Below are 26,514 nucleotides of genomic sequence, written 5' to 3'. Positions count from 1 at the left end.
ACTGTCTGCCTCTGCTGCGATGACCGTAACATCCGTTACATCCACATCTGCCTCAGAACATATCTCACCATCGTCGCAATCCTCCTTCCGCGCCGTCACCTCTGCGCGCACTACAGGTGTCGCTTCTAACCGCTGCGAATTTGTGACGTCTTCCAATATCGCATCTTCCTCAAATGCTAGCATGCTCTTCGGAGCACCGAGAAGCGCAGTGTCAACTGCGTCTACGCCTGTTTCCGTTGCGTCGTCAGAACGCACTTCAGACGCATTAACAATTGCCTCCTCCTTCTCAACCTCGGCCTCATCGCCGCCTCCCGAATCTGCCAGTCCGCGGTCCAAACTTTCCGCTCTGTGACCTCCTTCCAGACTCTCCGCGATGCCCGCCCCTTTGTCTGGACTCGCCGCTTGTTTCTTGCCGGCCGCCGCTGCCCCGATAGATTCCCCGTACTGCAATTTCGCTGCTGCCAATTTCATTTCTGCAATTTTTAGTTTCAATTTTAACCGCGCCATCTCGTCCGCAAATGACAACCCCGAGCCTCCGCTGACGCCCCCTACCTTTGCGCCCGCCACCAGCTCCATCTGCCCATCTCCAGCACCCCGGCCCCATCCTTCCCCGCTACGGTCCCGCAAACTATGCCCCACAGTTGTCATAGTGCGCCGCGGAAGAGGGACCTACAAGACACCAACCTGTGTCGTGCTCCGAAGATGGCTTGGCCCGCTGGTCAGCGCCCGAGGTTCATGGCTCAGCCCTGGCTCCTTTGTTGTCTTGCCTCCGTCGATCCGATGGCCGGTCCGCTTCAAATCGGAAGATCCTTGCCGACTGCGCCAGTTAAATATCAGGTTCTTTCTTCTTCTTTTCTTCAAATTTACATTCCTCTCCCGATTAACCTGGACCGGAATTCACTCTAATTTCAGAATACATAATTTATTTACACTATATACACCATTGCAGCACAACTTCACTTCAGTCAGGGTGCGGCCTCTCGTCACGGCAGCCGAAACAAGTCTCCCGTTCGCCGCGTCGCTCGGATTCCTTCTCCCCATCTCCGGGTTCTGCTTTTCCCCCGTCGTCCGGCGTCAGCGTAGCAACCGTTGCAAGCTCTCCTCCGAATTCCTGGAAACAACTCGCTGGCACGGCTGGGGGGTGGTTGAGGGAGGATCGGGTGTCCTCTCGGGAGCGGCGCTTTTCTTCGGCCGACATCGCCGGCCGGCCGTGCGGCGCCAGCCCGTAGACTCCCTCCCAAGTTCGGGTCTTTCACAGGGAGGCGTCATCCACGGCCGCTTCTCTTGCACACACGCACGCCCATACACACAAACGCCAATACACATGCGTCGCAGTCTTTCTATTCGTTCGTTCTTTCTGCCCACGATCAGGGCGCGCGCACTTGACAACAAAGTTCTAGCTTATGCCAGCCGCCAGCTTTCCGACGTAGAGCGCCGCCGCCACTCTTCGGAACTCGAGTGCCTCGCCGTTGTCTGGGCCGTCGAGAAGTTCCGTCCCTACCTGTACGGCCGTCATTTACCATAGTCACGGACAATAGCGCTCTCACTTGGCTGCAGTCTGCCAAACACTTAAATGCCAAGATTGCACGCTGGTCGCTGCAACTTCAAGAGTACAATTTCACCATAGTGCATCGGCGCGGTTCTGCCCATCACGATGCCGATTTCCTTTCTCGCCACCCTTGTCTCGTGACGGCTTTGACGTATTTCAGGACTGCACGAACGCAAGATGCCGACATTGCGGCCATAGTCCAATCCCTTGGCACCGCCGTCGGCGCAGGTCTCCGTAAACTGCGCCGGGTCTATCGGATTAAAGATAATCTCTTGTGTCATGTGAGGCGGCTCCGTGGTCGGCCACCCGTGTGATTGCCAGTGGTGCCAGCAACACTGCGGTCGCAAGTCTTGCGCGGCCTACACGACGTTCCCACAGCTGGTCACCTTGGTCGCGGCAAGACCAACGCACGAGTGTCGGAGCACTTTTGGTGGCCTAATATGTCCAGAGACGTCAAGGAACATGTTGCGTCCTGCCAGACGTGCCAATACCGGAAATCGTCCACACGAATAACCAAGCCACCCCCGCAGGCTTTTTCGCCGCCGAGTTCACCTTTCGAACTGGTTGGACTGGACCATTTGGGCCCATTCCCGAAGACGCCCGCCGGAAACAGGTATATTCTGGTTGCGATCGACTACTTTTCCAAGTGGGTCGAAGCACTGCCCGTTCCAGACACCTCTTCCGCTCATGCCGTTTTGTTTGTGGAACAGCATCTCGTTCTTCGGCATGGTGTGCCCCTACGCCTCATCACGGACCGTGGGAGCTGCTTTATGTCCCATGAATTCCACTACATCCGTCAATCATCCTCAGTGCAATGGCTTCGTGGAGCGTGTTAACCACACCCTCACGGATATACTCGCTTCCTACGTGGCTCCGTCCCACAGAAACTGGGATCGTTTTGTTTCTGCGGCAGCTTTTGCACTCAACACTGCGAGGCAAGAAACAACGCATGTCACGCTGTTCTCAGTCATCTATGGCAGAACACCCTCCATCCCTCTCGACGCGCAGTTGGGCCTTCGCCATCCGACTGCGTCACCAACTGACTCCGCCCAACGACTTCGTTACGCCCGCCTCGATGCTCAGCGCAACCTTCTCACGGCTCATGCGCGTGTGCAAGTGGCCAATGCGGCAGCACCACCACTTCCCTCCTTCCGGTCCGGTGACTTTGTCCTCGTTCGCCGCACCATCCGCGCGACTGGCCGTGCCACGAAGCTCATGCCCCGATACCGCGGCCCTTACCATGTCGTTGAACGGCTCGGCCCCGTGACATACCGCCTCGAAGACCTCCCCGAGCATCGACCATGCGGTGTGCACCACATTTTCCCGGAGCATGTGTCAAACATGAAGCGATATGTCAACGGCGCCAGCATTCACTCAGACTTAGATACCGGGTCATCACCACTACTGTCGTCGCCTGCTACCTCATTGCCTTCCCCACGAAATGCCGCCCCATAAGTGTGTGGTTGTGCATCGAGCGACGCCTACGCCAAGAACAAGGAACGTTGGGACAAAGTGTTAAAAAGTGCTTCACTACATGATCAGCTTCGGGCTCTCCAGGAGGCCCGCGCGGCGGCGGAGAGCTTCGACGAAGGAGCTGCCCTCTACACCTGGCGCCTAGCCGAGTGTCCTCCAGGACCCCTACTGTGGGATATAGTTTTACCAAACCAAACCAAGTGGAGCGCCTGCAGCAGCTCACCGACACTTTCTCCCCCCCCCTCCCCTTCTTCCCCCGGTGGGAAGATGTTACGGCGCGCGCCAGAAAAAGAAGAGGCGCGGGACGAGCGCGAGGGTTAGACAACAAAAGAACAGCGCCGGGGCAAGTGGTGTTTGCCTGGTGTCCTCCGTTCTTCTGTGTCTATCTCTAGGCGGGCACAGCGTCCCACAACAATATATAGCTGCCGAGTAGCTCTATAGGCCTCGGTCAGCTTGCTGAAAATGTGAATCTGCGGGGGTTTAAGGGGGGAACGGTCTTCCGCCCCGCTCCTACTCCGCAGGTGCAACGTTCTCGCTAGCGACCCGCGGAGGGAACAAAGGGGACAAACGACGTGGAAGACACATAGTTAATACTCGAATGCTATTTATTGCACTTGCAAATAATACAGAGCATGCCGGCTAGCTATACATCAAGGTTTCCCTTGGAAGGGCAAGGCTACGTAACAAGGGCTTTTGACTCACCGGCTGGGGAATGGGGGTGCAATTTCGGCGGCGGACATTTGAACGCGCCGTGAATATGGCGGCCGGGATCTCCCGTGCGCGCCGCATTCTTCGGACGAAGCCATACCACGGCGTTTGCCGCGGGAGGCGGCGAGAGCGTGCGGTATTTACCGGTCGCTTCGCCGTTGGGAACCAGAAGATTGGCGGTCGTGCACGACGAGTCCTCCCGTGTGCGCAGCGTACTCCGTGCCCGCTATCCCCCGGCATTTGCCGGGAGAGGCGGCGGGAGATGACCGCTCTCGTTGCCGGCTGGATCCAGAAGCTCCCTCTCGTCTTCTCGCGGGAACCCGCGTAGACGTCTTGGTGGCGCACCCATCGCTGGTCTCCTTCCCTCAAGGGGAGGTATTTACCTCCTCTCCCAGCCGGCGCTGCCATGAAGCTCGTTGGGGTGGTGGTGGTCGGTCGCGGCGAAGGGGGAGGAAACTGGTTTTTCACATCCCTCCCTCCTTAAATGTTCACCTAAGGTTGTCGAGAGCTGCTCCTTGGACGCCATCCGCGAGGTAAACACCAGGCTTCAGGGCGATCCAAACGGTGTCATCCGACGAGCAGCAAGGTGAAGGGGCCCCCCGCTGTCCATTGGCAGGTCCCAGAAACCAGCGTGACGGGAGGGTGTTGTTCCCGCTGACGCACCTTTGTTGGCAGGTAGGGGTTGGCCTCCTCTCCCGTCAAGCCGGGCTGGTTCCGTGAGACTCCGAGCTTCGGTGATTCACGGCCGCAGGGCAACAGGCAGGAACGTAAACAATGGCAGCAGGTCCAGCCGGCTTCACTTGATATCTGCACAACCCTCCGGATCTCCAAAAAGGTTGAATAAATTGAGCAAAATGACCATTTGGCGCATGATGGCCTCAGTCGCCTATGCGCCATTAAACCCAACACAAAATGACCATTTGGTAAAATGCGAGCCAATGCGAGTGCCAAACAATTTTATCCGGCACCGCACTGCGTTCCGTTAATCCGAACGAAGCACGGGCATCCGCGGTTCGTTTGCCGGTATAATAATCTGGTTCCACGAAATTTCCGATTCGCCTTCTCAGCCCAAAAATACCAAGTTCATTTGAACGAAGTTAGCTTTCTCTAATTCAGCGAGATGTTCGGCTACAGCGAGGTCAATATAAAACAAGCAAAACGCATTTGCGCATGCTGTATGCCACGGTTAGACTGTCCTCCGACGTGCGACAGGCAGCTCCCAAAAAGAGCCTTAAGCCTATTCGCTCTAGCGCTAAGGACAATAGCTAGAACGCAGCGCCGCGAGGATGTGCATCTCAGCCAAGGAACCCAGGGTGACCCTACTCGCTCGCTGCCATCCAAAGGCAACTTCTGAGCGAACGGCGCCCACCGCGTCCAGCGGTGTCGGAGCGCCCCGGTGCTTTCCGGCAATCACGGCTGCAATACCAGTCAACCGATTGCGGCACCTGGCTCCCAGAGCCAAAGAGACAGAAGAGGAAATAGTTACAACTATATACAAGAAAAGTAGGTCCACCGTCCCGGCTGAGGCACTCACTCGCTTCCGGCGTGCTGTTCTTCGTGGACGGCTCGGTCTCGTGCTCCATGTACGGACCTCGTGGCTGTACCTCTCAAAGGTCTCGGGAGTCGGCACACACATAAACAGACACACACAAATAAAAATGCTCCACACACATGCACGACCATTTGTTCTCGCTGCAACTCCTCTCACCTCGCCGTCAAGAAAGCATATTAGCCTTGCTAGCATAGGGATGTCGGGTCAGGCCTAATGTTAAAAGTCCGGGCAGGCACTCCACGCCGCGAACTGACTATCGTCCTTAGTTCCTAGGGAGGGGTAAGTAGCTCAAGTGCTTCTGCACGAGAGAACCACGTTGAGGCGCCATTGTGGGAGTATGAGGGGGGAACGGTCTTCCGCCCCGCTCCTACTCCGCAGGTGCAACGTCCTCGCTGGCGACCCGCGGAGGGGACAAAGGACGGGGGCGACACAGTGTTACTTCAATGCTATTTATTGCACTTGCAAATAATACAGAGCATGCCGGCTAGCTATACATCAAGGTTTTCCTTGGAAGGGCAAGGCTACGTAAGAAGGGCTTTTGACTCACCGGCTGGGGAATGGGGGTGCGATTTCGGCGGCGGACATTTGAACGCGCCGTGAATATGGCGGCCGGGATCTCCCGTGCGCGCCGCATTCTTTGGACGAAGCCATACCACGGCGTTTGCCGCGGGAGGCGGCGAGAGCGTGCGGTATTTACCGGTCGCTTCGCCGTTGGGAACCAGAAGATTGGCGGTCGTGCACGACGAGTCCTCCCGTGTGCGCAGCGTACTCCGTGCCCGCTATCCCCCGGCATTTGCCGGGAGAGGCGGCGGGAGATGATCGCTCTTGTTGCCGGCTGGATCCAGAAGCTCCCTCTCGTCTTCTCGCGGGAACCCGCGTAGACGTCTTGGTGGCGCACCCATCGCTGGTCTCCTTCCCCCAAGGGGAGGTATTTACCTCCTCTCCCAGCCGGCGCTGCCATGAAGCTCGTTGGGGTGGGGGTGGTCGGTCGCGGCGAAGGGGGGAGGAAACTGGTTTTCCACAAATCCCAGGTCGGAGGCTTCCTAAGCCCAGTGTATGGTACCTCGGGCTAAAAAGTTGGCAGCCTTGTTGTTGGTATTCTCAGAGTGCTCCGGCACCCAAATCAGCTTCACTTGTCAGGACAGGTTTTACGCAGCAGAGAAGCTTAGAATTTCAAAGGCTGGGCTATGGACTCTGCCTCGCACAAAATTTGGATGGCAGTTTTGGAGTTGGCGAGAACGTAATTTGCTTTTGTATACGTTATGGTGGCAGCTATCGCAGCTTCATAGGAGGTGAGGTTTGGGAGAAATGGGAGCTTGTAAAGTGGGGAGAGGGAGGAGTTTACTGCGGCATCCATGGCACTTATGCCCATCCACCCATGCGGCTTCGGAGTCAGAGCCGTGCTTTCGGTGGAGTGCCTTAGCACGGGCTATACGGCACTGTTCATGGAGATGGGGATGTATGTTACGGGGAAGGGGTTTAATAATAAGCTCCTTATGGATGTGTTTGGGGGCTGGGCCATCGGCGAGTATTCCGATTCCAAGATGAGAGAGAATGTGGCGACCCGTTGATATGCGTGCAAGTCGTATGTATGCTGTTTGTGGGATTGAATGAGCTTCTCAATGCTATTGTGAATGCCTAGGGCTGCAAAACAGTCGTTGGGCATGTTGCAGGATAGTTAGTCTTGCAGGCTTTGCGAATGAGTATATTTAGAGCATTGATGTTGTGTAGAGCACTCGACTAAGGAAAAAACGTGAACAAGGCAACATAAGTCGCATACTTTTATTCCCCTTCGCATTACTGTTATTTTTATAATAAGGTGCAATATGGTGCCAGCAATGTGTTGGAGTTTCTTGCGTGTGGTGGTGTTCTTTCCATTGGATTGGATGGGGAGGCCTAGTATCCTAAGGTTGGGAACCTCAGAGACAGGCCGGTCTCCAATTGTGACAGAAATTGAGACGCACGGAAAGTTTCTTGGACGGGTGATGTGGAGCGCTGATTTCTCTGCGGAACATGAAATCCCTATGCTGTTTGTGTAAGTTTGAGTGATGGTAGCTGCTCTTTGCAGGGCTTCTCTATTTCTCTGTTGTTGCCATGTGTGGTCCATATGGTTGTCGTCGGCGTATCGAGTGTGGCATAGGTGTGGGATGGTGTTTAATTTGCTAGCAAGGGGTATGAGTTTGATGTTGAAGAGTTTAGGGGGCCAAAATTGATTTCGGCTGTTCTATCTGATAAGCAGGCCTCAACGTATGCGTACGTGCATTCGATCACATCGAGGGAGGAAGGTGCAATAAAGATCGCTAGGTGCTGGATGCAATATAAAGCTTTGGAGAGATTCAAAGTGAGGACTGCTTTGGTGTGTCCTGATGTGAGGGGGTTGTAAATGTCTTGCATTAACTGCAGCATGGCATCCTGAGCCAACAGGTGCATACGAAAACCGACCCTGCTGTGCGGATACAACACGCTCGAAGAGCTTTCAGAGGCATGAGGCGAGGGAAATGGAGTGAATATTCTGTAGCGTGAGTGGTTTGTTTGGTTTGGGAATGGTGATTTTGGCCTGCCGCCATGATTGGGATAGGGTGCCTTATTCTAGCATTTGTTGAAGTAATTCGTAATTGGCACAACAGAATTATCGTCCAAGTTACGGAGAAGGGAATTCGTGATTTGATTTGCTCATGGAGGAGAATTTGTTCATAGGGCAAGAAGTGCCACTCGGACTTCTGCTTCCATGATTTCTTTGTGTAATGTTGGGCTCGGGCATCCGTTATAAGGTGAGATAGCGGTAGAAGTGTCTGGAGACGTGTATGTGGTTTTGAGGGTGTCGGGGAGGGTATCTGTGTCATCTTCGTTTTTATGAATGAGGCGAGTGACAAGGTGTTGCGTGGCAGACTTTGTGTTGGATCTATGAGGTGGCGAAGGAGTTGCCAGGCTCTTAGAGGATAGTTTGCCAGACATGCTGTCACAGATCTGGTTCCAAGTGAAGCGGCAGAGGTCCTCAGAGTGTTGTTGGATTTGTGCTTGAAGTGTTGAGAGATTGGAGGCGAAACGAAGAGGCGTCGTGTGCTGTGCGATGTCAGCGCACGTTAAAGATCCCCAGGTGGTCGAAATTACTCCGTAGCCCTCCACTACGGCTCCTCTCTCTCTTTCCACTTTCATTCCCACCTTCCTCCCTTCCCTTACGGCGCGGTTCGGGTGTCCACAGAGCAAGTGTGACAGTTACTGCGCCTTTCCCTTCCTGTGAACCAATTTAAAAAAAAGTGTTGAGAGATGCTTCTTTAGCTTCCTATAAAGTTTTTGGCTTTTCCATCGCTCTAACAGGCTGTGGCGAGCTTCCCAGAGGTGGGCGAGGCAGCTGTTGAGGGTAGGAATCTCCTCACTTGTCTCAATGCATCAGATGTGGAGGTCCTGTGTGAGCGAGTTTATCCAGACCTCTAAGTCGGTGATGGGCTCGGACTCATGTGATTGCCAGGTAGCCTTGAAATGGTACCAGTTGATGAGTTTGTATGTCGTGTAGGCTTTACACTTTTGCTGAAATGGAATGGAGGTGAGGATGATGTAGTGGTTGCTGTCCCATGTCACCTTTGTTAAGCAGCGGCTGAAAATGAGGTCAGGGCTGGTGTCGATGCACACGCTATTGCAGATTCACGTGGGTGTGCTGAAGTTGTGGACCGAAAAATTAAGATGTGGGGCTATTATAGCCCCAGTCTGTGTGGGGACTATTAATAAACCCCCTCTATGAGTAGAGAGATGAGTATACTGGAAGTAGTAGGCGAATATGTCTACTTAGGACAGGTAGTAACCGCAGACCCGGACCACGAAAAGGAAATAACAAGAAGAATACGATTGGGATGGAGCGCATTTGGCAAGCACTCGCAGATTATGACTAGCAGCTTACCGGTATCGCTCAAGAGGAAAGTATACAACAGTTGCATCTTGCCTGTACTCACCTATGGGGCTGAAACGTGGAGGCTAACCAAGAGAGTTCTACTTAAGTTGAGGACAACCCAGAGGGCTATGGAACGAAAAATGGTAGGGGTAACATTAAGAGATAGAAAGCGTGCAGAGTGGGTCAGAGAAATAACTCAAGTTACCGACATTCTAGTAGAAATTAAGAAGAAGAAATGGACATGGGTAGGACATGTAGTGCGAAGAGAGGATAACCGATGGTCGCTGAGGGTAACAAACTGGATTCCAAGGGAAGGAAAGCGTAGCAGGAGGCGGCAGAAAGTTAGGTGGGCGGATGAGATTAAGAAGTTCGCAGGGGTCAAGTGGATGCAGCTAGCACAGAACCGGGTTAAGTGGAGAAATATGGGAGAGGCCTTCGCCCTGCAGTGGGTATAATCAGGCTGATGATGATGATGATGAGTAGAGGGTGCTTACCCGCAAATTTATATATACTCTTTAGGACAGATTCTAGTGAGGCACTGGGTAGCGAGTGTGAATGGTATACGTTCGCGATGTAAACGGATGGAAGAGAGTGGGTGTGGTGTATGATTTCTGTAACTATGCATACGACATCTGTAGCAGTCTGGTGTGCGATGTAGGTTAGACTGGTGTATAAGTGTGGCAGCATGCGGTGCACCTGGGGAGTCAAAATATATGGGGGTGTAGCCGGGGATGTTGGATTTCATTCTGGCTTCTTGTAAGAGGAGAATTTTAGGGGTGGGGAGAAGCAGAAATGGTGCTCGCTTGCTGAGGAAGCCACGGCAGTTCCATGTCAGAATGTTCAGGGAATCAACTCTGACCCGCCCCACTATACTGAAGCGTTGGGGTTTTTACAGCCAAACAGCAGCGGCATCTGCTGGCTGTGCAGCCTCCCCTATCTGAGATTGTGGTAAGGGAACCGCATGACTACCAGTTTCTCAAACATAGCCTTCATATGGGCATCCATGCACCATTCTAAGGCAGCGGCATATTCGGCAAACTTTGTTGACAGAGTTTGATATTGACCCTCAAATTGAGAGGTAAGGGTTTGAAGCATTTTCTGTCGAAATGTTTGACTATATCCTGAATTTGTTTGTCGAGTTGTTTGGCAGGGGTGGAGTCGCTTTGAGTTTTTGGGTTGGGAGTAATACGTTGCTTTTTTGCTGAGGGGGTGAGCTGGTTTCTTTGGGGTTATCTTGCATAGGCCTTGATTCGTCTCTACTGGGGCATCAGGCGGGGTCGGTACCGAGGGAGGAGTTAGGTTTTGTGAAGTGGGTTTTGTGGGTGGGGCTGTTATGGAGTAGAGCGATTAGTCAACTTACCTCTGCCCTCAGTGCCAGGAGCTCCTCTTGTCCAGATTCGCGGGCCTGTGGATGAAATGTGGGTGGTGTTTGTTTGGCTTGGTCTCTACGTTAGTCCTTTCTGTCCTTCAGCGTTTCTGTCACTGAGTGGCGAATGGGAGTTCATCCTGGAGTGGCTGGAGTTCCGTGTTGACTGGCGGGAACGGTTTTGAGACCTGGGCTGGCAGCCTTGCACTGACTGGGCCGGGGGTCCTTGCAGTCGCACGTATCGGTGCGGGTAATGATTTTCACCACACACAATACACTTGGGTGGGCATGTAGGGGGTTCTGATGGAGGAGGAGGAGGAGGAAAAACATTTATTTTGTAAACTTCCTTTTCTTCCTGAGTGGAGCCCTCAGTCCAGGGCTCCATGTGCCGCCTCAATCCTGCAGGCCCGCCAGAACAGCTGTCGCTAGTCTTGCGGGTTGGTGCTGATGAAGCGGTCTCAGAAAGAAATAAATACACGTCAGTCCATAAGCCCATGGGCCACGGCAATCCTCTCGGCCCGCTCGATTAGCCGGCGTTGTTCGGCCAGCTCCATGCGGGACAAGGCACCTTCCCAAGATGAGAGGGTGGGGTGAGGTACAGGTGGAATGCCGCCGGGTGGCTTTGGGCAGGCCCGAACAGAATGGTATAGTGTAGGTCGGTGTTGTTGGCAGGTGGGGCATTTATCTGGGTAGCGGGTGGGGAAGAACAAATGTTTGTGGTACATATTTGTATACGTGTGAGTCTGCAGTTGTCGCCATGCCACAGCTTCGGCCTTGGTGAGTGTTGGGTGCGGCGGTGGCAGAGTTCTTCTTTGTGTGCGGTAATATAGTGTAACGTGGGTGTAAGACTGTGGAACTGTGCTGGCGTCCTCTGTGTCTACTTCCCCCTCCGCTTCCGTCGACAGCGCCCGGAAGGTTGCTGCTCGGGTGAGCGCGTGCGCACTCTCGTTGCCAGGAAGGGAGGAGTGACCAAGAGTCCAAACAATTTTAACAATGGGAAAGGTATGATAGTTTATAGGTGAGAGCACGCGTGAAGCCTCGAAAGATAATGTATTCTTCGCGAAGGCGCGACGCGCAGCTTGTGAATCTGTGATTATTGTGTATGTCGGACTGGTGGGATGTTTGTAACATATGTGCATGTGGTGTATGAAGGTGAGTGCTACCGCTATGGCAGTCTCCTCAGCCGTCGTGCTCGAGTTCCTGCCACGAACGGAGCCCGTAATCTTAATTGAGCCGTTGGCGTCCGTAACAGCTAGCGCCATAGCGTCTGTGCCCGATGGATATCTCGCCGCGTCGACATATAAAACAGTTTGGACACCTCTGTACTGGCGCAGGAGTGCCTTGACTCTAGCGGTCCTACGACCAGTGTGGAGTGTGGGGTCCATATTCTTTGGAACTGGCGCGACCCTGATCTTAGCTGCCAGTTTGGGCGAGATGGCATGGTACCTCTGTTGCAGCGGTGTTGTCGGCTCCGGGTAGCCTAGTCTACAGAGAACAGTCCGGCCCACTCTAGTGTCTCGAAGGCGCGTGAGTTGGCCATTCCTTTGGGCTTCTATCAGCTCTTCTGCGGTATTGTGGAGGCCAAGCTGAAGCAGGCGATGCGTCGAGGTGTACGGGGGAAGTCCGAGGGCTGTCCTTACTGCCGATCGTAGAAAAATGTTCAGATGATTGAGTTCAGTTCGATTGAACTTGTGATAAGGGGCGTGAAACGTCATACGGCTGATTAATAGCGCCTGCATGATTCGCATAGTATCCCTTTCCTTGAGCCCCCCACGTCTGTTGGAAATACGGCGGATCAAGTGCGCCACCCGCGCGAATTGCTTCTTCAGCAGCTGTATAGTGTAGGTCGCTCTGCAGATACAGGCCAGTACCCTTAGTCGATCCACTCTAGGGATGGGAATTCCTTCGAGATGCAAGTCGATTTCCCGGTTGACTACTTGGGTCCTCGCTCGTGCACGAATCACAAGCAGTTCTGCTGTCTCAGCCGCGCATGTAAGCCCGCGCTCAGTTGCGTACTGCTGTGTCATCTCAATTGCTTCTTGAAGGCTGTCTTGGATGTGGCCGTCAGAGCCTTTGGTGATCCATAACGTGATGTCGTCAGCATAGAGCGCATGATGCAGATCAGGAATTCTTGACAGCAGCAGAGGAAGTCCTGCCATCGCCACGTTGAACAATGTGGGCGACAACACCGAACCCTGTGGGGTGCCTCGACCAGTGAGACGTATCGGTTCAGAGCGTACGTCTCCGATACCCAGGGTGGCAGTTCCATCCATGAGGAAAGTCCTAACGTAATCATAAGTTCGTTGACCACAATGTGAACTCGCTAGTCCCTCCAAGATGGCATCGTGCGACACGTTGTCAAAGGCCCCCTTCAGGTCTAAGGCCAGGACAGCACGGTCCTGGGTCCTGCCGGGATGATCGATCACTTCCTCTTTAAGCTGAAGATGAACATCCTGAGTAGAGAGATGCGGCCGGAACCCGAACATGGTGTCAGGGAAGAAGATGTTGGTTTCCAAGTGTGGGTGCAGCCGCCGGAGCACTACATGCTCCATCAGTTTCCCAACACACGACGTCAAGGATATGGGTCGAAGATTCTGAAGGGCGAGCTGCTTGCCTGGTTTCGGAATTAAATTTATGTCAGCATGACGCCATTCTTGCGGGAGTGTACCGGTCTTCCATACGTCATTATAATAACTGGTCAAGGCAGTTATTGATTCGTCGTCAAGGTTCTGGAGCATCTTATATGTAATACCGTCCGCCCCAGGGGCAGTGCTCCTTCTCAGGCTCGCGAGTACTGCTCGAACCTCTGATTCCGTGATGTCCTCGTCCAGGGGTGAATACTCATTTTTGATGAGGGTAGTCTCTATATTGCGGTCTAGGACCCGTCAGTATATAGCGCGCCTCCAGGGCATGCAGCAGTGCAGTGCTATCTTTCGCTTCCTTATGGAGGAGCTTGGCAACCGCTTTAGAGGTTTCCTCTCTGGTTTTGGATGGGTCGAGAAGGCCTCGGAGGAGTGACCACGTTTTGGCCGTTCCGAGTGTTCCATGCAGCCTTGTGCAGAGCCTGTGCCAGTTGGAACTCGTGAGCTCTTCCGCATAGCGCTCTGCCGCAATTGTATTTTCCGCTATACGTTTCCGTAGCTTGCGATTGTGTCGCTGCTTCCGCCATCTTCGGACAAGTCCTCTTCGAGCTTCCCACAGATGGAGGAGGTGCGGGTCGATCTCAGGTGCCTTTTCTGTGGCCTTCACTACGGAGGTGGCGTTCTTTAAATCCATCTGAAGCTGTCTCACCCATTCAGCCAAAGGGAGTCGCTCGCCTTCTTTCAAAGCAATTCTTTGTTTTCGGAAGGCGTCCCAGTCCGTGAGGCGCAGCTGACAACCAGACACGCGGCCCACTCGCACTTGCATCGCCGTCTCAAGGATAAAATGGTCACTGCCCAGAGACTCTTCTAGGTTGGTCCACGTGCACGGATGTTGCGTGCGAACTAGTGTCAGGTCCGGGCTAGTGTCCCGGTTCACGCTGTTGCCCATACGGGTGGGATGGTCGGTTTCAGTCAAAAGAGTTAGTTGGACGTGCGGGCAATAGCTAGGGCCAACTTACGGCCCTTGGGAGTTTCGGTTTTGTAGCCCCACGAAGGATGGGACGCGTTGAAATCACCCATAATTAGTAAAGAATTCTCACATGGCTTCACAATCTTGAGGGCGTCATGAAAGAGCTCTTCAAATACGTCCCTCTTGCCCTTTTTGGGAGGACTGTACACATTCAACACAAATACACTGCCATGGCCTCTTTCTCTAGGCAGGAGCTCGAGCAAAACGTGTGCAATGTGTGAGTGTTGTGTCATTGAGCAATCAATCGCGGTCATATCATTGTTAACCAAAATGGCTACGCGTGGTGTTTCTTAGGGATCCAATATTTGTTGCGTGAATGTTGAATATCCTGTGAGTGTTGGTTTGCAGTTCGTTTCTTGGAGTGCGATAATATCTGGTTTGCGTCCGCGAGACTCTACGAGTTGCTGCAGACCTGCCTTTTTCTGACGAAAGCCTCTGGAATTCCACTGCCATGCAACCATGGTAGAAGCCGGCGGTGCACTTTTTGACTGTCGTTTGTGCTTAAGATGTCCCGCCATAATTGGTTCGGGCGCGAACACGGACTACCTTGTCCTTTAAAACTGAGCACGTTCCGTGGCCAGCAGGATGGTTCGAAATTTGCCCGGCTTCACGGCATGCGGCGCAACAAACAGCGGAGTCCCGCACACGTACACTGCAAGATGTGACGCGGTGAGGTCCAGCACAGCGGGTGCAGACAGCTTTTGAGAGGTCGTCCGCATGCGGGCAGCAGCTCAGCCCATGACCATACTCTGAGCAGTGCGTGCAAAGGGGAACGTGCAAATCCTCAAAGACTGCGATTGACGTCCAGCCACTTCTGGCTGCCATCAGGCGGCGAAACGCAGCCGGGTCCACTTCAAATATATGTGCAGAAGTTCCGCCTCTTTCTTTATACGAAACACGCACCTTACAAGTGGCAGGGTCCAGCTGCAGCGATTGGTTCCGGCGGTTTAGGGCAGCAATCAGGTCGTCCGTGCTAACGCCCGCGTCCACTCCGGCAAGTTTCGCATGAGGATTTCTCTGCTGCGGCACTCGAACAGCTATCGAAGTGCGGGTCACCTCAGTACGGTTGATCGCCTCCTTAATGCGTTCGAGGTCTGAGCGATCTTTGGAAACGACTGTGACCCCGCGCCGAGTGCGTCGCAAAGTGACGGCTCCGATGCCTTCAGCCTCAGGATCGATGTTAGCCTTGAGCACGGTGTCCCCATCACGGTCTGCAGAGTCGGAGGGCTGGATGGGTGACAAAAACATGACGTGATCAGGACTGGGGATCACAGAGGACAAGGTGCCAAAAGAGTCAATAGGACCAGCAGACGGAGTTACAGGGACGCAGCTGGCGGCATCCGAAGTATATCCTGAGTAGGCTGCTCGCGCACCACGGACGCAAAGGATCGAGGAGCCGCTGTTCTACTTCGGAGGGCCCGCAAATCTTCCACAGCCTCCGTGAGCCGCACTCGTTGCTCCGCAACCAATGATTTGAGGGCCTCAACTTCGCGGTCTCTTTCGCGTAAAGTGGCGAAAAGGACATCTGAACGTCCACGCTCGCCAACTGCAACAGCGAAGAACCTTGATGATTCTCGGTATAGCTCGCTGACGGCCGTGATAAGCTCTGCACGAACAGTAGCCTGTACTTTGTGCAGTGGGTTCAGGATCGTTGCTATTATACCCTCGTGGAGGGCCATGGCCTTCGCAGAACTGCCGAGTTGAATACGGTCCGGGAGAACAGACGCCGAGTCCGGAGAAGACTGATGTGTGTTACCGGCAAGTGCATCATCCGATAGAGCCCGCAGCTCAGAGTTCAGGGAAGAATGAGCGTCATGATGATGCGCCTGCAGTTGTCCAGGTGGTAGAGGTCCGTCCCGAGAGCCAGAGCTCCCCGCCAGGGCTAGGCCACCAGAGGCGTCTGCAGGGCTTGGTGACCGGCCGTGGATTTCGTTCTAGGCGGCCATGCTAGGCCTCGCTGGCAAGAGGCCCTGTGGCCTGCGGCCACCGGGGACGAGCTGCCCTTCAACGAAGCTAGGGCTGTGCCAGGGTGAGCTCTACAAAAGGTCCTTGTACAGCGACAAAAGCCGCTCAAGGCGAATAATAAGTTAAACACAGCGAATAAATCCAGTCACTGCAGGAACAGACAGCGGGCTACCTGCTTCTTCTTCCTGCTACCTGCTGCTTCTTATTGGTGTGTTGTTCGTCACAAATGTGTCATCGCCCGCTATTAGGTAGGAGACATATGTTGCATTGGTGGCCGGCTTCACGGCAGTTGTAGCAAGCCTCTATTTTCAGTTTGTGCTGACAGCAGACATGTATGCCTCCTAAATAGCAGATGCAACTGGGAATTGGTCCTTTGGCGCAAGTGATTAAAACTGATCTTTTTCGTCCGGAGGGGCGTGCATCAACAATTGGTGCACGAGGGTTGAAGGGGATAAGTCCTTCAAGTTCCAAGCGTGGTTCCCCCATCATAGGCCATATGGATAACTAACACCCTTACCACTTCATCAGGAAGTGCAATGTGCACAGTGACATTTGGAGACTCATGGGCAGTTGACACAATAAAGAGAGGCATGCAAAAGTTGCAAAAATACATGGTTCTACAATACCAGTTGTTGGTGTGCACGGTGATCCATAACAACAGCACGGCAGACGGGACATAGAAGAACGGACGACAACACAGAGCGCTGACTCACAACTGGAACATTTATTCGCCACCAGTCAGTATAAATACTGCCCTGGTGGCCAGAAAAGAAAGGCACGCTTGACTTGCGTGAGATTCAGAATCGCCAGTACGTTAGGCATGTGTCAACAGGCAAGTGTCATACTTGGGAAAAACTCTGTCAGCACCACAGCAGGCACACGTTAATATTCACAATCTAAATAACGATTTTCTTCATCTACATTTTTTAAGGCTGTTTGGCTCAACATGAGCCCGCTTGAGGAACTTTACAGGTTTTATCTACATGCTAGGATTGAATGTCAAAAATCTTCAAGTAAAATCCATTTCGAATGGCCTGCCCCCCATCTACCATTTCTCTTTCCAGGAAGTTCGTGCGGAGATTTTTTATCAAGTGGTTTGTGTCGAATGCCAAAAAAAGGGAGTCACTTCCCCTAAAAGGAAGAGGCACCGCCGCATGTACAAGTGCCCCTTCCTCTGCAAAAGCTCTTTAACAGGGCAACGTTGGCTTGGTGGCTGTCCGCAGCAATTCTTGTGATGTGAAAGCCAACTTCTTCAAGTGGCTGCATGACTTCTGTGGTCATTGAATGAAGCTTGTTCTTGAGACAACGGGTGAAAAAATAACCCAATGGTATGATGTAAGATGTTGACAGCTCTCTCAAAACAAAACAAAACATGGTTTGTCACCTGAGGGATTGTTGTTGAGAGCTCTGCAGAGCCCATGTCTACAAGAATGAAAACTTTGTCAACTTGCCGGTCATATATGACTTTTTTAGCTATAGCCATTTCATCAATGATTAATGAACAACACACTTAAGTTTTCATGCTCCACACAAAGACGTTATTTGATGAGATATGTCACTCCAACTTCTACTGTTGACTGACCAACATATTTCTGCAGGGTGGTATGGCACGGCAACTTAAAAAGACCTCTTGATCGGACGTGCTCGTAGTCTTTTCTCGAGCACGGTTTCCAAAGTATGCACTCTCTCAGAACAGGCTCGCTGTACACAGCTTTTTGCTTGCAACAGTTAACAACCTGATTTCTGATGAAGATAGCGGTTTTGTCACCTGCTTCGGCTGAATTTAGTAACTTCATGAAGTCCTGAACCGCCTTGTTTTCCTCATAACCTTGCAAGCACTCTACCATTTTGTTGTGCTCGGCTTGCAGTTTTTGCAGCGCTTTTCCTTGACGAGCGACTTTCGATTTCAACTTGTTCTCGATCTTCTTTGCATCGTCCATCACGCTCACGAGATGAAACGCAGTCTGAAAAGTCTCATCAACCAAAAAAACATTTTTGCTACAGATTTCCAACGCAGACTTGCATGCATCCTCCATCTACACGGTACTTTCGTCACATTTTGATCCTCTCTGGAGCCGTCGCACTCAGCTGGACCCCGCAGGGGCACCTTGTGTATTGAGGTGTTGGTGCTTGGTGCCACCACGGAGCCCCCATACCGAAGCTGTAATTTGTACCGTGGCAATAGGTTGAAAGGCGGAGGGAAGAAACCGTGAACGGTGGCGGTCTAGGCCATGGTCAAGCCTCGGCCATTGTCAAGCCTCGGCCGACGGGCTCCCTGCCTCTCTACCAGGTGAGGGGCTCCGGGACCGTCCTCTGCATATAAGGGTGAAACAGAGGCGACAAAATATTAGGAACCTTTAGACCGCCCATAATGCATGGAAAAACAATCATAAAAAAAAAAAACCTAATCGACCTCCAAAAAGGAGTCGCACCGAAGTCACACAAATCATGGCACCAACTGAGAACTTCCAAAAGCTTCTTGTCCTGCACTCATTACCAGAGTCTAAACCTGTAAATGAGCTATCAGTTTTTCTAATAGCCAGCTCGCTGGGGCAAACTATAAAGCCAAAAAACTAGGATCTGGTGACCTACTAATAGAGGTATCAGACAAAAGCCAGTGAAACAAACTCCTCATAAAAAAAACATTTGCTCACCCTGACGTTCAAGTATCACCGCACCGCAGTCTTAACAGCTGCCAGGGAGTGATTTCTGAACGAGACCTCCTAAACGAAACAGAATCAGATCTCTTTGAGGGCCTCCAGAACCAAAGTGTAACTGCAGTTCGAAGGATAAAAATCAGGCGAAGGAATGAGGAAATAAGAACGAAACATATTGTTCTCACTTTCAACTGGAGCACACTTCCTGAGTTCATCAATGTGGAATTCATCCGATGCAAAGTAAGCCCCTACATACCAAACCCCCGCAGGTGCTTTAAGTGCCAGCGGTATGGGCATGGTAGCCAAACAAGGACACCTTACATGTGCAAAGTACAGCGCTCACGACCATGCAACCAATAACTGCAGTGCAAATGACTTCAAATGTGTGAACCGTGAGGGCACACACCCTGCGTACTCACGGTCCTGTGTGGCCTTGCAGGCAGAAAAGGAAGTGATAAATTTGAAGGTCACTGACAATATATCATACATAGAGGCGCGAAAGAAACATAGAATTCTTTCTTCCGCTCCCTATGCTGACGCAGCCCGCAGAGGGGCCAGGCCGCGTCTAGTAACGGTGGGCACACAGTGCAATGCTGCTGACATGCTCCCACCACGGCTCCTCACTAAGCAGCCACCGGCTGCACCAATCTTTGCAATGCCGGAAGTCACTTCCTCCCAGACATCCGGGACACCAAAGACATCTGAGAGGGACTTGGCTGCTCTTGAAAGATCTCCTGCCTCCATGCCTTCACCAGAGGCGATGGAGGTGAGCGTGGACTCAGCAGCGCCAGTGGCGCCTAGGGAGTTCGCCAATGAGAGGCAGGGCCTGTTGGACCGCTTCAAATAAAAAAAACATACACCAGTTAAGCCACCTGATAAAGGCAGCGAGTCTTAAACCCACCGTCTCTTCCCCATTCCGCACTTACAAAAATGGCTACTGATAGCATTGTTTATTGGAACTGTTGAGGATAGCTAAATAATCTGGACGATGTATATGAAATCCTCGCCGAGCACCAACCAAGCATACTTTGTCTGCAAGAAACCCACTTAAAACCAGCAGACACAAGTTTCCTGAAGCAGTATCTTGAGTTCAGGAAAGATAGGCAAGGCAGAGCTCACCCCTCTGGCGGCGTTGCCATCTCAAAAATCAATCCCATGTCGAAACATCTCGCTTAATACAAACTTAGAGGCAGTGGCAATATGAACTCTCCCTACAGTGTGCTCTCTGTATATTCCTCCAGATTATAGGCTATGTGGCGAAAGTTTTGAAAAGCTGATTGACCAACTTCCAGAACCATGGGGCTGCTAGTCAGACTTTAATGCTCACCACTCACTATGGGGATGTACAAGAATGAACTCCCGAGATGTGCTAATTGAAAAATGTGCTAATTGAAAAATTCATATTGTCCTCTGGATCATGCTTACTTAACACAAAAGAGCCCACATACTACAACATAGTACATAACACATACACAGCCATAGATTTAGCTATTGGCTCCCCAATGCTCTTGGCAGCTACAGAGTGGGTTGTTATTAACGATCTATATGGAAGTGACCATTTCCCGATCTCTGTGAAGTATGCAGGCAATAAAAATTAAAAAGTATTTTACCCTAGAAAGTTTAAAGAACATGCAGCCAAGTGGGAGATGTTCAGGGAACACTCATCATTGCCATTGTTCATCAATTGCTAACTTAGGCGTTGATGAAACTCAGCACTTGATCACGCTGCACATTATAGAGGCAGCAGAAAAATACATTCCACAAACGTCAGGCAAGCCATGAAATAAACGAAGACCCTGGTGGAACGCGGAATGTAAGACTGCTCGTGAAACTCATAACAGGGCTTGGTCGAAGCTATGCCGATACCCCCACAGCCGAAAACCTAATATATTTTAAGCGTGCAAAGGCAAATAGCAAGCATATTCGACGCATCTCTAAGCGAGAAAGCTGGGCATCGTTCCTTTCCTCTGTGAACTCTTATTCCGACGCACACAAAGTCTACAACAGAATAAAAGCACTCAAAGGATATAGCACTCTCCCAACGCCCTTTGTCAGCACCAATGGTGACTCCCTTGAACATCAAGCAGGCACTCTAGGGAAGCACTTTGAATACATATTCAGCTCGGCACACTATACAGATTCCTTTTTGCGGCACAAGGCAACTGAGGAGAGGAAGCCTATGCACGATAAAAGATCACGCACAGGAGGGTACAATAGCCCATTCACCTTGTAGGAACCGAAGATTGCTCTAGGCACATGTAAGAACTCAGCAGCAGGTCCTGACAGAATCACATACGGAATGCTGCATGTGGATATGCTTCAAACCCTACTCTGCCTGTATAATAAAATATGGGCCACAGGACGCTTTCCTAAAGCATGGAAGGACGCAATCATTATTCCAATATTAAAACCCGGAAAAGAGCCCACACTTGCTGCCAGTTATCGGCCTATTGCTTTAACCAGCTGCCTATGCAAGCTTTTTGAAAAAATGGTAAATTGCCGCCTTCTTCATTTCCTTGAATATAATGGTCTTCTTGACGGAAACCAAGCTGGTTTTAGGGCTGCGAGGTCAACAGCGGATCAGCTCATTGCATTTGAGTCTTATGCAAGGGATGTTTTTGTACACAAACAACATTGTTTACCTGTCTTTTTCTACCTTGAAAAAGCATATGATACCACTTGGCGCTATGGTATCATCCGTGACCTCTTCTCTCTCGGCATCACAGGGAACATGTTGAATATGATACGAAGTTACTTGTCTGAACGGGTCTTCAAAGTTCGTATTGGCAATACATACTCAAAGCTGTATATACAGGAAAATGGTGTCCCTCAAGGTGGTGTCCTCAGCTGCACACTTTTTATAGTCAAAATGAACTATCTAAAAAGCGTGCTGCCAAGAACCATTTCTTGCTCTGTATATGGTGATGACGTCCAGATAAGCTTCAAATCTTGCAACTTGGCCATCTGTGAACATCAGAGTCAGCTAGGTGTTAACATACTGTCTAAATGGGCTGATGACGGGTTTAAATTTAACACTGGAAAGAGTGTTTGCATGCTTTTCACCAAGCAGCGTGGCATCAGACCTGACCCCAACATAACACTGAATGGTCAGAGCCTTGTCGTTCAAAAAGAACATAAATTTCTTGGCGTAGTTGTCGACGAAAAGCTTTCCTTCATTGCACACATAAAACAGCTGCGACTGAAATGTCTTAAGGCAATGAATCTACTAAAAAATCTGTCTCACCAGTCATGGGGCACAGACCGTGACTGCATCCTGAGCCTTCTCAATAACATAATTCTATCGCGCATTGACTATGGCTCGATGGTCTATGGGTCAGCATCATCCTCCGCTCTAAAATTGCTCGACCCAGTGTACCACCTTGGCTTTCGCCTCGCCCCGGTGTTTTCAGAACTAGCCCAATAGCTAGCCTCTATGTCAAGGCGAACAGGTGGTCTCTGCAAAGATGAAGACAATTTACTGGTGTAACTTATGGTACAAAGATACTATGCCAAGTGGATCATCCATGTCGACGGCTTCTGCTTAACACACCTAGTACAGAACTTTTCTCAGGAAAACCATTAATAACACCACCCTACCCAATCAGACTAGCCGCTGATATTGAACATCTGGACATTACGCTCGCCAGTCTTTATACGACTTCCATAAGACTTAATTGCTCCTTGGGAAATGCACACCGTTAATTGTGACCTATCGTTTCTTGAAGTAGGGAAACACGCATCCCCTACTGTCATACAGCAGCACTTCATGTCACTTCAGGCGAAGTACACTTGTGATGAATATTACACTGATGCTTCAAAGTCTGCTCAAGTGTCCTGTGCAGCATATGGACCGCAATTTTCACTTTCAAAAACACTGAACAGACATACAAGTATATTTACCGCTGAATGCCATGGAATCCTGCTAGCTGTGAGACACATTATTGAAAACAAAATATGTACAGCGGTAATCTACACAGACTCCCTCAGCGTTTTAACCTCTATATCTTCTTCGAAATGGTATAAGAACCCAGTCCTAAATTCTCTCTTTTACAACCTCATGTCTGCCCATAAATTAGAACTTGACATTACGCTATGTTGGGTACCAGGCCACCGTTGTATACCAGGCAGTGAGGTTGCTGATAGGCTTGCTGCGTCAGCTGCCCTTCGAAATGACACAGACATTGACAAGATAACTTATCATGACCTCAAGCCACACATAAAAAACATGATTCGGCAACAATGGCAAAAGGAATGGGACACAGCAACAGAAAATAAACTACACACATTAAAGCCAAGGATGGGCAGGTACACCACAGAAAAATGAGAAAAATTTGAAGTAGCTCTGTGCAGGCTGAGAATTGGTCACACATACACAACACATACCACATCTTTTAACAAACTCTCCTGCACCACACTGTCCGAGATGTGGTGATCGGCTTACTGTCATTCATGTTTTAATTATATGTGCACAACTCGGACCAGAAAGGAGGCGTCATTTTCCCTCATTGTACACAAACCAAATACCTGCCCACCCATCCATTTTTCTTGGTGACAACCTAATATTTCCTTTTAAACATGTGCTCAAATTCCTGGCGAAAGTAGGCTTTTTACATGAAATTTCCTATCGATGTGGGTCTAAGCCCATTCCCCTTGAGAAGACGGATGAGATCTTAAAGCATGCACATATCCTTTTTTAATTTTTGCACAGTTCATTATACATTGCAAATGAATTTATTTTAGGCCCTATACACAACTGTTTTAGTGATTTTACAGAGCGAATGAATTTTTAGGCCCTATACACCACTGTTCTTTATCCCTTCATGAAAACCCACAATCAGCGCATTACATCAACTTTAGTACACCGCTCACCTTGTGTCTGGCGCTCTTTGGCCGGAAACACCCTTGCGCCATTAAAATTCATCATCATCATCAGCACTCGGCTGGAGTTCTCCGAACTGTGCCACCAGCAGAGCGGTCTTCGTCATTTGCGAACTTGCGTGTAAAGTGGGTAGTTCGCGGGAATACGGAGGGGACGGCTGATGGCAGCAGGATCTTCAGTTTTGTGTTCTTCCTGGAGTCGTCATCTGTGAAGTACAGTGAGCATACCAGTGACTTGCCACTCGGCTCCCACCGTCTTCCTTTTCCGGCCGAGCCCTCCTGAGTTGCCAATCGCTCGGGAACTCATAGCAACCGATCTTCGGATCTTTTCTTGCGTTCGTGGTGTGTGGCACACAGCAGTTACGTGGCATAGCACCGCGTGTGCTTAGGACGCTGCTGACACATGCACCGATGACACGCACGCAGAACTAGCAGAACCACGCTGTCATGCTAAGTCACAACGGAAACACGCGTCAGAACCCCAAAACCACCAAAACAGCCAGCGCACTCGTTTCCGCGTTGTCTAACGGGCCGCAAGGCCGTGCCCAGGAGGCAGGAGCTACGAGCTGCCGTTCATCGAGGAAGGATTTCCTTGACGAGTTAAAGTTAAGTTAAATTGGTTCACAGGAAGGGAAAGGCGCAGTAACTGTCACACTTGCTCTGTGGACACCCGAACCGCGCCGTAAGGGAAGGGAGGAAGGTGGGAATGAAAGTGGAAAGAGAGAAAGAGGAGCCGTAGTGGAGGGCTACGGAGTAATTTCGACCACCTGGGGATCTTTAACGTGCGCTGACATCGCACAGCACACGACGCCACTTCGTTTCGCCTCCATCGAAACGCAGCCGCCGCGGTCGGGTTCGAACCCGGGAACTCCGGCACAGTAGTCGGGCGTCTTACCACTGCACCACCCCGGCGGGGCGACTTTCGATTTCAACCTGTTCTCGGTCTTCTTTGCATCGTCCATCACGCTCGCGAGATGAAACGCAGTCTGAAGCTTCATCAAAAAAAAAAAAAAGTTTGCTACAAATTTCCAATGTAGACTTGCATGCATCCTCCATCAACACGGTACTTTCGAGGCTCATTTGCGTGCTTACTTTAGCAGCAACATGTCATGGTAGCAATCAGAAAGGCAAAATCCACTCGCATTTGGATCCTCCCTGCAGCCGTCGCACTCAGCTGAAGTTCTCCGAACTGTGCCATCAGCAGAGCGTCTTCGTTGTTTGCGAACTTGTAGGTTGCATAGTTGCATGTAAAGTGGGTAGTTCGGGAATACGGAGAGGACGGATGATGGGAAAACTTTGAAGCAGATGGGATAAACGATGGGATGGGGGGTATCCCCGTACGCCCGTACCACGTCCCATACTAATCTATTGGATAATAAAGTTATTTCAATCAATCAAGCCTTAAAACTTTCTGGGTAGTTTGTGTATCACCCCGCATGTTTTGCAAAAGATGGTAAACATTTTTTTAGACAAGTTCAAAGTAGCGTACAGTGACACATTAGGGCCATTTTTTTACCCTACACAGGTGTAGCAAATCTCCAATATCTCACCGTGCCTCCAATGGTGTTTTGCTACACGTAGCTGGTGTAGGTTAAAAAAAAGATGACCGTATTAAACGTTTGGCATGGAATTAAACAAAAAAATACCTTCCTTTAAAAAAAACAAAAACCTTTTCCTTCATGATGGCGAAGGCCGGCTTCACGTTTAACGCCATTTTAACGCACCACCTTCAGTTTCACTCCAAAGTTCTACCTGGTAGAAAGAGTCAACGTTACTAGAACGAGTTTGTTCTAGTAACGCTGGAAAGAGTATCTTCCGGCCGGTGCTGCCACATACTTCCACCGTGCTTCGAACTGTCCGCTTGGTCGACTTGTGCAGTACCTCTAGGAGGCCGTTCATCGCCTTCGGCGCGCATTTGCACGTTCGCTTTTGCGCCTGTTGTACGCCGACTTTTTGAAATCTCTAATTACAGACTTTTGGCGATGATCTCGCCATCAAAGTCAGGAGCTCCTTGGTGCGTCACTCCCTCTGCATTTTACGCGACCACTCTGAATGGCTGCGTAAAGCGACCCCGCTCGCCGACACTGAGTCCGCTGAAACGGTCACCACCACATCCCGAGACAGCCGCCACCGGCAGCGTCACTGACGAACCAGGTAAGATTGTCTCCTGTTATTTGGATCAGTGCTACGCTTGCTGCCGTCTTGGGCGATTTTGTGAGAGGCCGCGCGCGAGGCGCGGTCAGTAACTTCGTTTCTCCGTTTGTTTACATCAATTGTTCCCAAGCCGCAAGCGCGCGCCGAGCAGGGTGCTGATTAACGATTGCGTGAACTTTGTGCTCCCCGCGATTTCATAGGTACCCCAGGTGCCGGAAGTGTAACTTTCGACAAGTCCCCACGCGTGTTACTGCAGCGGCTTACCAAGGAAGAGATTTTTACCGCAACACGTTACTACGACTCGCAGTGTAACAGGCCAGCCTCCATGCAAGGTAAGATAAACCGAGGCCCTGTCGCGGCGTTATTTTCCAACATGCCTATTGGCATCTCGCAGCTGGTAGGATCATAGTGCCTGAACCACCGGTTCGAACCGCCAAGTTTTCAGGTCAAATATTCAACAGGTGTCGAGCTGAAACCCGGCTGGGGGATCCGATACCTTCCAATAGTATTCACGGAACCACATTACTTCATCCTGTCTTACAGTCTGTGTGCGCCTTCTCCCGAGGAAGGCAGAAAAACGGCGAGAGGAGAAAGATGCGCCTAGTGTCGAGTCTTTTAAATGGGTCGCCTTTAACCTATCGAAATCTCACCAAGTGTCTCCTCTTTTTCAATTACTGCCTAAAACTTTGCAGTGCTGAGAAAGTTGCAGCTAAT

The 26,514-nt window shown here is 51.0% G+C and overlaps 1 protein-coding gene across 2 annotated transcripts in view; it reads left to right on the top strand.

The window, feature by feature from the left end:
* LOC146178157 (histone-lysine N-methyltransferase SUV39H2-like) overlaps nucleotides 1-26,514 on the top strand; it is a 126,377-nt gene that overhangs the window by 32,260 nt on the left and 67,603 nt on the right. The window contains exons 2-3 of one of the 2 annotated variants that reach the window (XM_084577973.1): nucleotides 25,619-25,800; nucleotides 26,001-26,132. In XM_084577973.1, the coding sequence (XP_084434099.1) occupies nucleotides 25,629-25,800; nucleotides 26,001-26,132 (304 nt within the window). In that variant the 5' untranslated portion in view covers nucleotides 25,619-25,628. Of the gene's footprint in view, nucleotides 1-25,494; nucleotides 25,801-26,000; nucleotides 26,133-26,514 lie in introns of those variants that run through there. The other variant, XM_084577974.1, reaches the window with a different exon arrangement.

Source organism: Amblyomma maculatum, chromosome 9 (genome assembly GCF_055883805.1).
Source record: "Amblyomma maculatum isolate TAMU_Amacu chromosome 9, ASM5588380v1, whole genome shotgun sequence".
Taxonomy (NCBI): Eukaryota; Metazoa; Arthropoda; class Arachnida; order Ixodida; family Ixodidae; genus Amblyomma; species Amblyomma maculatum.
This window is presented reverse-complemented; position numbering and strand designations above follow the sequence as displayed.